At 35.7% G+C, this 14,892-nt stretch overlaps 1 protein-coding gene across 6 annotated transcripts in view; it reads left to right on the top strand.

Annotated features, from left to right (window-relative positions):
• The window catches only part of LOC117326085 (single-stranded DNA-binding protein 3-like), a 108,921-nt gene extending 96,059 nt beyond the window's left edge, over positions 1–12,862 (top strand). For 4 of the 6 annotated variants that reach the window (XM_033882693.1, XM_033882694.1, XM_033882692.1 and 1 more), the window contains 6 exons: positions 247–300; positions 1,043–1,075; positions 2,757–2,833; positions 3,047–3,122; positions 3,539–3,666; positions 5,361–12,862. In XM_033882693.1, coding sequence (XP_033738584.1) covers positions 247–300; positions 1,043–1,075; positions 2,757–2,833; positions 3,047–3,122; positions 3,539–3,666; positions 5,361–5,468 — 476 coding nt within the window. In that variant the 3' untranslated portion in view covers positions 5,469–12,862. The remainder of the gene's footprint in view (positions 1–246; positions 301–1,042; positions 1,076–2,756; positions 2,834–3,046; positions 3,123–3,538; positions 3,667–5,360) is intronic. The other 2 variants (XM_033882695.1, XM_033882691.1) reach the window with 2 other exon arrangements.
• The last annotated feature ends 2,030 nt before the right edge of the window (positions 12,863–14,892 follow it).

Genomic DNA, 14,892 nt, shown 5'->3' with positions numbered 1-14,892 from the left:
TTGCCTTTGTAGTGATAGAACCTCCAATATTAACAGACAGAGCCAGTTGAGGAAACCATTTTGTATGTAACTGGCCAGGTTAGATTACAAAATGATGAGATATAGCGTGTGGGTGTTTTGGGAATTGTTGTAATATGCTTTGCCCTAAGCAAAGAAAAATCCATTATCAGCCGGTAATTTTCTTTGGTGATGGTAGTGTAAAACATGATTAAAAATTGTAATGCTAAAATGATTTCTCCTCGGTAGGATCACAAGGACCATTTTCACCAGCAAGCCATCAACGAATCGGGTCACGGCCAGGTGAGAATTGTACCCCAACATTCAGGGGCGAGGCATGCTCAGACCCTGTCTCTCTACCTTAATTGTAAATAACATTCCCAGCTGGTGGGTTGGTTAGGCTTCGGCCAGCAGTTGTTAATCCTGTGGAGAGATGCCATATGTTTACGAGCCCTCAAATTGCTACAATTCAAATTCGTTGCTTTATCCAAGATTTCTGGGTGAATCTAATTATTGTGCAAGGCTTTTCTTGTCAATGTTAAACAGATGCTTAAGCCACAAAATTTTTAATTGTCATATCAGTGAAATAAAAAAAAACTAACTGTCAGTTCGGGTCCCGGATCTGCGATGATGTTCCATCAGTGATATGACTAGCCTCTATCCTGATTCACCTGCAGATTAGAGTTGTACGGCACCAAGGTCCAGTTTGATGGCCATATTGTGTACAATTACGGGTGTGTGTTGCAATGAAAGGGAGACAACCCAGTCCTTGTTTCACAGACTTGCAAATTTCAGTTAATTTGTTGAAGACATATGCATTGGAAGTTACAGACTAGATATCTTGTTGGAGTGGGGGGGGGGGGGGAACTACAGTTTTTATGAAAATTAAACTCCAATTTAAGTCTTAAATTCTTCTAAAAAAAAAAGAAAAAAAAAAAGATTTTTTCAAATTCTTAAATCCGGTGATATAGGGCATTGCTTGAGATATGTTTGGAGACCTGTTTGTCATGCACTGTTTCTGTTGTTTCTCCTCATCTGTATACAGATGATGTAGAGCCACAGAAGATGCTGTGTTTAGGTAAGGTGCTATATAACCAGACCACTTGTGGCAGACAGCTGGTGTTTTGTGTGGTGCCGTCAGTGTTCATGTTTTTCTTTTCTTTCCATTTAGTATTTTAGTGAAAACGAGTTTTAAAAGAGCCTTGTTTTACGCAGACGAGCACACATAACATCATTGGATCGTTTTTTATTTGGCCTTTGTCACCTGCATGCGTATCCAGTGCTTTGGTGGAGTAGTGAGACCATGTCTTTAAAATGCTTCCACTGTACACTCAAGCTTAACCCTGTGGTGGTCTCAGAAATGTTAGACATCAACTGGCCAAAATCAACATGATCAACTCAGTCACACTTAAATTTAGTACAGCAGAAATCGGTGTGGCCTTCAAATAGTTCTATTGGTCCTTGTCAGTGTGGGATGCGAGTAGTTTTGAAAAGTGAAGCGATCTTTCAAAGTCATAATATGCCAAGACATGTGTAACTTGGGGGTGTGATTTGAATTTCAAAACTTTCCGTACTTATTTTATATTCCAGCAATCATGATTACAAAACAAAGTGCAATTTCTTTGAAGATTTCGTGACTAGAGCAAACATTCTTGCAGTCGGTAACTAATCTAAAACATAAAAGAAACACAATTCTTACATACTACCAAAAACTTTTCTGTAAAGGTTGTTTAAGTTTGTATTCAACTTAACTGCTCAACTTTACATTTAACTTAACTGCTCAAGAAATCAGGTTTCTCCAAAAATGCTAGTACTTTCAGAGTCTCCTATAAAATTTGTTACTGGAAACAAAGTACATCCGAGATGGGAGACTCAAAATTTCGGTCTAGTTTGAGAATAATTCAAATGTTATGAAAAACTTAAACCAATGAAAATAGTGAGTGACACTAAAAGAGGGAACAGAAACATTGCACCTGCTTCAACATTTTCCCTTTTTATGAATTTTTTAGCAATGCATGTTGGGTAATATTAATTGAATTTAAACATTGCATGATGGGAGATTTAGAATGGGGTTACTGCATGTTTTTCGAAATTTTATTTTGACAAACTTGATCCTACATGAAATGTGTAAAACAAAGAATATTATATGCTCTAGGTTCATTGGTCTCCACATGCTCATGTTATATGGTCAGTTTTGGTGATGAGGAAGCAAGCCATAGGATTCTTGTCATACAAGGCAGCTGTATTTGTAATTAGATTTTGAGACCTCTCCATTTCGATTATTATTCAGACATTCACAATACGGTACCAGAAGGAAAAGAGTTACCTTATGACTGTCACTAGTGTAAATCTATCTTACACTAAGATTGTTTCAGAATATGTATGGCTGTTTTTAGAACAGGCCCTTGGTCTGAACAGGTATTAGTGAAGCGAGGAATGACAAAATATTCAAATATGAAACTGAAGACATTATATATGGTTTAGTTGAAATGTGTCTGTTGTGATAAATAACATATATCATGTCGTATATTATAGAAGTTGTGTTTTCTGCAGAATGTGATTTTATCTTGGCAAACTTTTTTTTTTAATTACTGAAATGGGTTTATTAGGCCTGAAAATGGGGTGGGGGTAAATTCTTATTTCGTTGTGTATTATAGAAATCATACATAGAAACGGTGATCAGTATGGCAGGGTTTTAAATATTGCAGGCATAGTAAGGAATGGTTAAGGCAAATTTCATCTTTCGTTGGTTTTTGCAGATTCTACGAATTCAGGGGACGGAATGTATGGAATGATGAAGGGACCTGGGCCTGGAGGAATGCCGGGAATGCCAGGGGTAAGTCATGTGACCTACTCCCACTCACAAACATTTTCCTGTATTTCTTACTTATCTTCTGTATCAGCAATAATGAAAAATAGAGGACCGACCATATTGATGTGATGAGTTTTTGTGGTAATAATTCCAAGTCAAAAGAATGTTGACAACCTATTAGTTAGCTATATTTATCATATTGTTTTCACAAATTTTACGTATCTTGGTTGTTTGCAGCAATTTCCTAATATACCAGGCGGGCCAGACGGACAAATGGGGATGGGGCCAGAAATGGGATCGGTTATGAATGGTGGTAAGTGGTGTTGCATGGAAATTGCATGGGTACAAAGCAGCAAATGAGTACTGTCAAAATATGTACAGGTCGCGTTCTGTTAGAACTTTGAAATTATGGCCAAGAACTGATATGAAAGACTTTCTTAGACATGAAGTTTAGCTAACACAACTTTATTCTGCTAAGCTCCTTTCATCTGTGACTGATAAATTATCAGAAAAATGGCATCGTTTTGGAATCTGACCCTTCTACATATTTCTATTCTGTTTTCTATTTTGTTACATTTTGGGGTAAAAAAAGAAAGCAACCTTTCATACATTCTACACTGTTTCGATCACAAAGAAACTTTTAAAATTTTGGGCCATTTGAGTTAATGAACTCGAGCAACAAGTCGTGGCCTAGCTTGTGATGCATATTGCGGGGTTTTGCTCTTGCAGGTGATATAGACGGTATGAAGAACTCTCCAGCGAACGGTCCCGGGACTCCAAGGGACGATCTGCCGCCTGTGAGCGGGGCTGTGTCAGGGGATATGGGTGGCTACCCCAGCCTAGGCTACCAAGATAATGTAAGTCAGATGAACATGTGAGGGGTCATACAGGCCCCTTCTTCCTCGCCCATTGATGCTCAACTCTCCTCCACCACCTAATGGGCAGTCCCATATATATATACATGTATTTTGTCAACAGGAAGTCCTCATGCATACAATGGTGGCTTCCCCATCTTTTCAGTCAAACTCTCTGCTAGGACCAGCAGGGAACACTTTCAATGAACTTTTTTGTGGAAAAAAATGTTAATTATATAAATTTACAGAAGAAATTTAATTTGAATTTAAATCAAAAATTTTTTTATTTTTTTTTTCAATTGGTGATATACTGGAATAGATTTTGATAGGTTGGTTGTGAGATCAATAGGCCAATCACTCGGAGAGAATGCAGAGTCCCGTGCTCCGTCACTCAAACTCACTTACTCACTTTTTACGTATTCACTCACTTGCTCACTCACTTCAGTACAATGATGACGTAGATTGTATATGCTTGACTCACTACTGTATCTTCTCCGTCACTCTTGAGCCAGCTCCTAGCTCGTCTGTGGCTGGTGGATCCTCTCTCTGCATGCTATGTATGTACACTTCTCAGTCTCTATTGCTTAACCTTTGCGTGAACTCTCTCGCTTGAGTTTTTTCATTTTCATTTTACTTATTTTTTTTATTATTTTTATTTCCTTGTTTTGTGTTTCGTCTCATGAAAAAAAAGGTTTCTTCAGTATTATATATATATATATATTACCATGTGTATTCTGCATATTGCTTATATATTCTGTGTGACTATATAGTCAAACTGTCAAACAATCTTGATGGTTACTGGAGTGTAAAATATTAAAAAAAAAAAACATTCTCAAATACAATTTTGGATTAGATGCATTCTGCAATTATTTATATAATCCAAATCACTGTTGCCATGGCAATGTTTCCACGGGTGAATGAATGTCTTTTACTATTACGGCCTAAGTATGACTCCCTTTAAATCTCCCAGTCACTGCAGCATGTGAAACTATTTATATCTATACTCAACAATGCCTCAATATAAAATGGGAAAAGGACAAAAAAGCTGGAGCCCAATTTCCACTATTCTATGAATGAACATAGCTATAACATGTATACAACATACGCAACTCTGTACAGTTTTTGCATCCTTCTCTCACCCTAACCTTTGAACTATGACCCTTCTCTCTATCGAGAGCATGTCGAAATCAACACTTGTATTGTCACTACCTCGTTATCACTGTGCGGACAGTCTGTCTGGCCCCTCACAAATAACTCTCACTTCCTTCCATAGTCTAAGAGCAAAATTGCCAAAAAATGACCCCCGTGTTCCGAAAGTCATCAGGGTCATTCATGTGCTTGTAATGGTAAAAGAGCTATTCAAGGACTTCTGGAAATGTGTGACTTAAAACACTCAGTGTGGATAGATAGTGTTTGGGTTTTTTTTTATCATTTGCAAAAAAAATAATGTTTTTTTGTTCAATTAATATCTGAAGCAAAATGATTTCTTAACTAATTTGGTTCAGTTTGAGTTAACTGAATAATGAGTTCTAGAAATTAAATGGAAATAATATTAGGATCATTACACTTACAGTATTTGAAGCATCAAAGGGCATTTTGGAAATATTGGTATTTATGGGGAGTAGGTTTAACGGTATGTTGGGTGGGGGTGCACGCACGCTTCTGTACTGATGGATCTTGTATATATCGTTTCACAGGACCAAACGGAGTCTGCAGCAATCCTAAAGATTAAAGAATCTATGCAGGAGGAGGCAAAACGGTTCGAAAAAGACACTGATCACCCCGACTATTTCATGTCACAATGAAGCGCGATTCACCCTTGTTTATAAGATAGAGTCTATTGTAAATTATTATCCTGTTATTTATAAGGTTTTGTACGTACACATCTTTGATAACTACTGTTAGAAAGTAAGGGAGAAAGAAAGAAAGATAGCGCAAGGGTACCTGACCTCCATTGCAAACATACACAATGACTATTTTTCCTATGTCATTCATGAGTTATATGAGGGTTGTTTTTTTTATATATTTTTTTGTTTTGTTTTTTTTTTTTTTTCGGAGAAGCAAACAATTTTTTTTTAATACACAAACTGGTGCTGATACTATGGTCATCTGTAGCAAGTAGCTAAGACTTTGGGTCACAGTGGTCGACAATAGAACTGGGGCAAACTGAGCATATATGTCCATCCATTTTTATGTCATTTTTGTTTTTGCTTATTGTGTTCTCCACAAACCTGTCTCAGGAGAATGTATATCATCTTGTCTGCCAACTAACATCACCACATCAAGTTTCAGCAAAAAAAATGTACAAAAAAATATTAAGTTTTCATGTTTGAAGATTTCTTCAGTTATTCCAAAAGGCATCTAATCTAAAATGGATAGACCTTTTTTTCGAGATTTCCATTCAAAATTTAGTGCTTATTTTTGTGCTGTAGGAGACGAAACATTGACCGTGTTACCTCATCCAAGCAAAGTCAAAATATGGTGAATTTACTGAAAATGAAAAGAGATTTTTCTTGGACCAAATTTTTTTTTCTGTTAAGGGGAGATAACTCCACCAACTAATAACTTTTGTTTAGTTAACATGAGATAACACGGTATTGCCAAGTTTCCTAGAGATGAACATTGGTGCTGCTTGTATTTAGTTGATGGCGTAGGATTGGGTGGCCCATGGTTCTCGTATCCATGGTGACGACCCAAAAATCATTTAACATTGCTTTGACATAGTTTCTTCCTAACAAATCATAGAGTGTCTGTTCAATATGCATGTTAACTGCCATGTCACCATTTTCTTTTGCCAAAGAGAAACAAAAGGAAAATAGAATTAAGGTGCTTTTTTTGTTTTTATTTTTCTCGCATTTGGACATGCATCATATGTTAATTTCATTTCATCATTCGTATATTTATTTCATCAAATTTGGTGCCAGTTTACATGTTTGAAGCGGCATATGTGATTCTAGAAAAATCGTAATGCTATAATGAAGAGAAACCTTTTTTTTGTTGACCGTATTTTTTTTTTTTTTTACATTTTAAGTTTGCAAGATATTTTTTTGTTGTTTTTCCCAAGCAATGGCAGTTTACATGATCCTACTGTGTATATATGTGGTTAACACCAGTTTTTGCCTCAGTTCGTTCGACACACTACAACCCCGAGTCCCTCCTCATTCCCCCTCTCCAGTGGGGGCATGGCACATTGGTCACCGCTGTCATGGCGATGGGCTCCATCCCACGACCGCGTTGAAGTTGTCATCAGGATTGTTTGAACAAGAAATAGTCTTGAAGCCAAAGCAGAGTCCCACCTTTTATTTATTGTTAGCTTATAGGAGCCTTTTTATCTCTCGCTTTTGTATTAACAAGTTAACAAACCTACTCATTATGCCTCTCTTTAGTTTGATCTGCATGGAACAACTAAGCTGTAATGATGAAGAAGTGACAGGCGTAGCCTCGTTGTGGAATATCGTTAGAACATCTTTCACATTACAAGTGGTACATTTAGTATGTGTTACTATGGAAACCCACGCAAACGATATATATCGTCGTTGATTTCTGTGTCCATTTTTTTCCTTCTGTGTTGAGCGTTGGCTTGAAGATTATTTCTTCAGTACACATCCCACTTTATCTTTTGCACACATTGTTCAAAAAATCATTTTCAAGGACCAAAAAAAAAAAAGCCAAAAACCAAAAGAAGAACAAAATCACTTGAACTGTTGTGATTTTATTTTGTGAACTTTCTTTTTGAACAAAACTTTTTTTTGTTTTCGTTATCCTATAAATTTGCTCTAGTGTAAGTGGTATAGCCAGACGGCCACCGTGAAAGATATTGTGAACACAACCACTGTATTGTGACCATTTTTTTTTTTTTTTTTTTTCATTTTATACAAATTCCCATCTCTTCATGGTACATCTATTATTAGACTTGTTTCTCCTCCCCAAATACTTTTTTGTCAATATAAATATATTTTTCTTAAATTTGTATTCCTGGATATGATTTCATGCTAATTTCCATAGGAATATGGACACTTGTTTTTGCTGTTTATTCATTCATAGAGGTCGTCTTAGTTTTCCTCTGAGCGGTCTGGGTTTCTTCTAACTTGGCCACAAGCCATCACTAATTTTAAGTGTCATTCATTCAATCATTAATTGCCATGAAATTCATACAATCTAGAAGGGAAACAAATTTGCTAAAAGACATATGCTTATTTTGAGCGTTAAGCCCTACCCATGCACCCCTATTCATTTGATAATTACTGAGTAGATTTCATTTGGAGCAAAGTTACCTGCCCTTTCCTTTATCAGAAAATAAAATGTTTGGTCCTTTGCCTTCAGCTTTACCAAGGGATGATGGTTTTATATATAATTACACTTTTCTCAATGAAAATTTAAAGTCCCTCCATCTCAATGAAAATTTAACATCCCTCTATCTCCAATCCCAACACCTTCATTTGAGAATTTGATGTCAGTGGGTTAAGAGTTGCCTGCCCTTCCCTAAATAGGAGAAGTTGACGCTAGTGGGTTGCCATACAATGTTTGTGTAAAATATTAACACTGTATACAAGCTTCTATCCAACCACCATGCAACTGGTTACCACTTTAGACTTTGCACAATGAGGATGTGCCAGCTTCATTGATTGGTTACTTTTCCTAAGAATCAAGTGATCTGATTGGTCACATTTACTCACTGGTCACATATCTCTTTGTCATTCTTTACCCCTCGGAACTCAGCTTAAGACCTCACTGCTGAGTAGATTTCACAGCTTCAGTAGCTCACTGTTTCATTTTATTGCAATTTGGCCTCAAATGAATTTCTATGAAAGTATTTTTAGCAAATTCTTTTGTGAAACAACCAGACATAATGTTACTTTTGACTAATTAAGGCAAATATTAAACTATTTTGATCATAAAAAATACTGAAATTTAACTATATTTCTGTGAAGATGAAAAAATATATCAAAATATTTAATCAAAAAGGAGTACAATTGAAAAGTAGTAAGAATTATCAAGATTTTTGTTTCCTTGGTTACCAAATTCAGCTGATCTAATTGACTAGATGCATTGTGGTGGCTTGTACTAGAAATATTTCTTTATTTCTCTCATTAAATCATAGTCTTTGTATAACACATAGAATTAGCTCGCCGTAACCTGGCGACTGTTTTGTGTAAAGTTTACCATGGTAGGCACTGGTCAAAGTATGAATGATTGTATGCATGAATGATTGAGCACGGCGAGCAGTTGAGCGAGACCGAGTGGAATTTGGTTGTGGACGATTGGTTGAGCATTGTTACGTAAGAAAATGTGACAGAGCTATTTTTCAGTATGTGTCTGGGTTATCATATAAATATATATATATATATAAATAATTATTATTAACATGTAAATTGTATCATAAGTGTTCCCTTTCCTCTCCCAATTGTGTTTCATAGAATTCTCCACTTTTCATGTATTTATGTTGAAATGATCAAAATGTCGACATTTAATGGGCAAGTAGATTCCTTTACCAGCGTTTTGCACAGATTCTTTTAAATAAGTGTTTTATTATAGGGTAGATCTATATAGCTGTCTCATTCTTTGAGAATTTATGCAAAATAGATGTTTCTATAGATTCTTTGGTATTAGCTCGTCTTTACACCTTGAAAAGTCTGAAGAATTCTATGAGTTTTCAAGCAAGAAATTTTCATAAATATTTTTTTTCAAACATTGACGTCGCACCCAGAAAACGTCCACACTTTTCATTCACTTGTCTGGTTGCTTGTCAAAATATGTTAATAAGTTAAAATTTAAAAAAAAAAAATATAATTTTGAAGTACTATAGCAATATTTTGTCCAGCAGAGGACAAATAAGATACTCGGAAGAGAAATGCTTGTAGCAATACAGGTTTCGGGTGAGATAATTATCCTATCCCTTCTACAAGTTCTCATTTCATTATGTCTGATTTTAAAAAGTAAAAGAAAGAAGTAAAAATTTCAAGCTTGACAACTTTTTATTCAAATAATTGAAATCTTTCAACAAAATTGATACAAATATTGATTAATTTTCAAGGTGATTAAGTTTTAAATACATTTTAACATGCTGATGATTTTCCTGAACAACCATTTTCTAAACTGATCCTGTCCCTTGGTTTACGCAGTGGTGAATGCCTTCTTGTTAGGAGCATTTCAAAGTTCGGTTATCAAGGGACACAACTCACCTGGCAGCCATATTGAAAAACGATTGCTCAACCGGCTCGGGATTAAGACAAGTGGAGAAGATGTGGATATTTGTGGGAGTGACCGAGGGCGGGCCACTCACTGACCACGATACCAGCTGTGTAAGCCTATACATTCCCATCACTTTCTTTGCTGAGTGTTCTAATGTCCCAGAAGGAATCTGTGTCTGCTGTCAGCTTACTACCCTTGAATAGCAGTGGACTGGTCCACATCAACGCAATGGGTCTGTCGATTGCAGATTTAAGAGGGAGTCAGGTTGACAAATTGTCTATAGTCAACTTCTCTTCCTCTTTCCTGCAGTGGGCTGGTCCATATCAATCATTGGATTTGTCTGTTGCAGGTTTTAAGGGGGAGTCAGGTTGGTAAATTGTCTACATTCAACTCCCCATCCTCTGAACTGCAGTGGTCTGGTCCACATTGATTGTTGGACCTGTCAATTGCAGGTTTATGGGGGTGTTGGGTTGACCTGAAGTTATCCCAAACACTGATGTCTCAATTTGTATAAATTATGTGCTAGTAGAATAACACTGTTGTGGTTCAATGAGTTGCTCTAGTTTAACTAATTCTTTGATATATTTGAACTAAAGTAAAACTCCATGAACGTTTTCAGTGGATAATTTAATGAAAGGGATTTTGTACTAGATTTTTGTCCTATTTAGGTTTCGGACAGACACAGGTTCCACACTAGGGACTTCCTGGAAAAAAAAAAACATGTGTTCAACGAAAACCAAAAACATGCTGGAATTCCATGTTAAGGTTCTTTTATAATCATCTAAATCTCTATTGATTGTGAAAAGCTATGATAATACCACTGACAGGTTGTTGTTGTTTACAAATGTTTTATTGATGTGTTCATGTACCTCTTGTTTCTATAGCTACCATGTGTCGCTATGGATACAGTACATTATGTTTTTTGACGACACAGTTGGATCCGAGTTGTCAGTGTCAATGTCCAGCAATTCTGGCGGTCAGTTTGTTATACTTAGGGGGGTGGACAATCTGCATGTTTTACTTAATTGTACGACTGGTGATACTTAAAGCCAGCACCATTTAATTTGTAGGTTGTTTGTAGTTGTACATGTGTTTGAGAGAAAATTATAATTTCTCAGAAAAATCTTCAGCTCATTATTTTTTTACAACATAATTAGACATTCATACTGTTTCTGTAGAACAAACAATATCTGATAACGAGTTTCCTATAATGTCAAATGTCCATATCATTCAAAAACTTCTTTTTGGAATATTTTTCTGAGAATGTTATAATTTCTTCAAAATATTGTTTCAAATACGCAAATATTATTTACAGAATATTTTTTCAATTGTTAGGTAAAAGATGTGTTGTTTTTACAGAATATAGGTTTAGAGTTGTCTCCCTTCTCATTTTCAATCTCATTGTTATTTTTGTCCAAACTTAAGAATGCTCATAGGGGAGATTCCTTATATTCATGATTGTATTTTGTATGATAATTTAAGATGCAAGAATCCAAATGTCATAGGACATTTGGTCATAAGAATATCATTATGTTGCAGTAGATACGTGTAATGATACGACAAAGAATGAATAGCATACCGAAGATTATTGTGTCCTTCATTATATAAAAAGTCACATAAAGACATCCATTCATAGTGAGTCATTTTGATCAAACTGTAATATTATTATTATTATTATGTGATGTTGGTGTTGTGTTTACTTTGACTGTTAATGTTTCCACCCAACAAAACACTGATAGTGGGAGACTCGCATACTAAAATTAAACACGATTTGCCACGATCTCAGTGCCCATGTTCCGATTCGTTGATGATATTAATGATGATGATAATAATGATGATGATGTTTCTATATTTGTAACAGAAATTTGCATGTGAATATTAGGGGTGAAAGTCACTTTATATTTTGCTGGGAGTCCACAGATGAAGATGTTCAAAATCATTCATTTTCTGGGTACAGTAAAGTGTTAATATTATATATACATAGCAAATATATATATATGTGTATGTGTGAATATGATATTTGTATACATACATACATATATATATGTTGTTGAGCATTCTGGGTATTTATTACACATATATGATGCTCCTGGGAATATCAGGGGTCTATAATGATCATTGAAGTTTTTCCAACTTTCTTTTTTTGCTTTGTAAATTGCTAAAGCAACCTTTTCCTTTATTTTAATACATTCTTCATCAGTGTATATTGATCATTTACTCGTACCATCAACTGATTTTTTTTTTTTTTTTTTTTTTGACACAAATCATGGTATTTATCTTTTATCATTAGGATTCCCGTAGAATGACTCCCTCTCTTGGGCCTCATTGATAATATAAGATTGTAACTGCCCCGCCCAGAGCCTCATATTACAACACACTGCCCCAGCAATCGGTTGTGACTGGGAACACCAGCCTGCCTTGGGCCCCTGTATGTTGAAACCATATTTTTTAAATTCCCCACATGGAGCATCAGAGGATAGAAAACATATGCCATAGAGATACATTATTATTAGTGGGGGTGTTGGGGTTAATATATCGTAGTCATTGGGGGGGAACAACAATCAAAATTTGGGAATATCATGATAGCATTGATCACTACATCACAATTTTTTGAAGAAGTCATTTTATATTGAAAATATATATATGTGTACATGATGTGAAATGGAAAAGAAGCAACACTTTTAATTTGTTTTTTGTTTTTTTTTAACGTGGTCTCATTGTTTACAATTTGCACAACACAAACACATTGGACACGCCCACATTCTTCTGTTCACATGCCATATGTACAGACATCCCATAATATGTACAAACATCCCATAATATGTACAGTCTCTCCTTGTCTACCTGTGTATGTGACTATGAATGTGTTAGTTTTCATGGTGTCCACTTTTAGTTGGGTATATCCATGATCCTTGTATGTTGCGATATTGTATATGATTCTTCTGTAGTCAACAAACATGAGGGCTATGATTACAATTAAACATCTGTGAGACCATTGGAAATTGAACATGTCTTTTGTTGTTTGTATTCACACACTCGAGGAATAATTCATCTAAATATATCGCATTTTCGACTTAAAAGTCATTCCCAGCATTTATCAATTAACTACGAGATTCTGATCATGGAAAGACATTTTCTTCAAATTCTTTTCAACCCTGAATTTACCAGCTAACTGTCCATGTGGACCAGGGACATACTTGACCAAAACTTTTATTGAATGTTATTCATTCTCTGGACTTGACACAAGGTTTCCAGTGTTTGGCTTTGTTACTTGACCACATATATTGTCAGAACAGGAACTATTCTCATAGATTTGACCAGAGACATTTACTATTTGACCGAAAGTTTTATGTTAAACCTTTTCCATGTTCTTCACATTTTCAACTTAGTTATTAAAGTTAGTTATTAAATTGCTGTTCAGTACAAATCTTTATGATACATGCTACCTTATATCTTGTACGTTAAATCTTATGTTTCTGTCGAAGCTATGTCAGTTTGTATTTCTCAGGAAGCTGAGAAACAGGCAGGTCTGTGACTCGAAATGACCCTGGCTCTTCACAAACTGTTGGAGCAATTTCTATCACTTACCTGATATTAAGCATCCAGTCATTTTCAATTCAGTTATTTTTGACAACAGTGTATAATATATATATATGTATGCTTTCAGTCATCTGAACCAAAGGTGAAGGTCACAGTTATTATAAATAGCATTCAACTTGTGGTTATCATACAACATATGCATTAATGAATTTGATGAAGCATGGTATCCTGGTAATATTGGTCAGATTAAAATGTGGCATGAAAAAAGGTCAAGGGCACTAGGTCAAATGTCGATCAAAATGTGTATCTTAACCGATAGATAGTGGTATTGATTTTTAAAGCTATTCATAGTAAAAAATGAAACTTCATAGGGAAATAGTCAAATGTTACTCTTTACCGAAAGGGTCAAAGGTGAAGAAAGTCAAATGTTACTTTTTACCAAAAGGGTCAAAGGTGAAGAAAGTCAAGTGTTACTTTTTACAAAAAGGGTCAAAGTTGGAAAAGTCAAGTGTTACTTTTTACCAAAAGGGTCAAAGGTGAAGAAAGTCCAATGTTACTTTATACCAAAAGGGTCAAAGACCAGGATAACAAATTTGTTTTAGCTCCCTTTGCACACACTGCCACTGAGCTAGTACTATGCTGTAGAATACTTTGTCCATCAGCTTTTGACCTCTGAAAACTAGAAGCAAATATGTGCTTGAACATGAGGATAGAGTATAATAGAATTTCTTGAGGAATGACCTTGACACATTCTAAAGGTCACAGCAATGAAATATGTAAAAAAAAATCATTTGAGAATCCCAATTCCATCCAATTCAAAATGATATTTGAGGGGTAGATACCAATCTAATGAAGCTTGGATGTAGTGTTATGAATTTTCCTCAAATTAGTGACCCATCTATTTTCAGGGTCATGGGTCAAATTTTCTGTCCTAAAGACTGGAGTACTGATATTTGGCTAATAAGTTCTCGGGGTGGAGTACTATAAATTTTCCTCAAAACAATTTGGAGATCATTGGTCAAATATGTAGGCTGTCGGTAGGTAACGAGGACGGAGACCTGTTTTCAAGGTGGTCGGATATGTTTTAGCAGTTTAAACGTTTCTGAAAGATTAAGAGTCTTGACATGCCAATAGGTATCGGGAATAAATGCTGAACATTTCTTCTAACAAACAACTGTTATCCGGGTACTTATCTCAAGGCCACAGGGGTCGAATGGCAAAACTTGCCAATAGACAGTCAATATTCCCCAAAACTGGATCGGATGCCTATCTGACCGAATATGGGATGTGATCAGTATTGACCATTACCGACCTACCCTAGAAAACGAGAATCTTGTAGTTTTCACATATCAAGGAAATCGGCCTTCAAGTTCACATGTGTCGAACAGGCTTAAATATTGGTATGAGGTTGTATTCAGGTATAACAGGTGCTCGATACAGCTTTATTGTAACTTACCGCCCTCAAAGAACTGCCGGTTGGTTGTACCTCCTAAATAC

The sequence above is a fragment of the Pecten maximus genome, chromosome 4 (assembly GCF_902652985.1).
Source record: "Pecten maximus chromosome 4, xPecMax1.1, whole genome shotgun sequence".
Lineage (NCBI taxonomy): Eukaryota > Metazoa > Mollusca > Bivalvia > Pectinida > Pectinidae > Pecten > Pecten maximus.
Note: the sequence above shows the minus strand (reverse complement) of the source record. Positions and strands in the feature narration are given on the sequence as shown.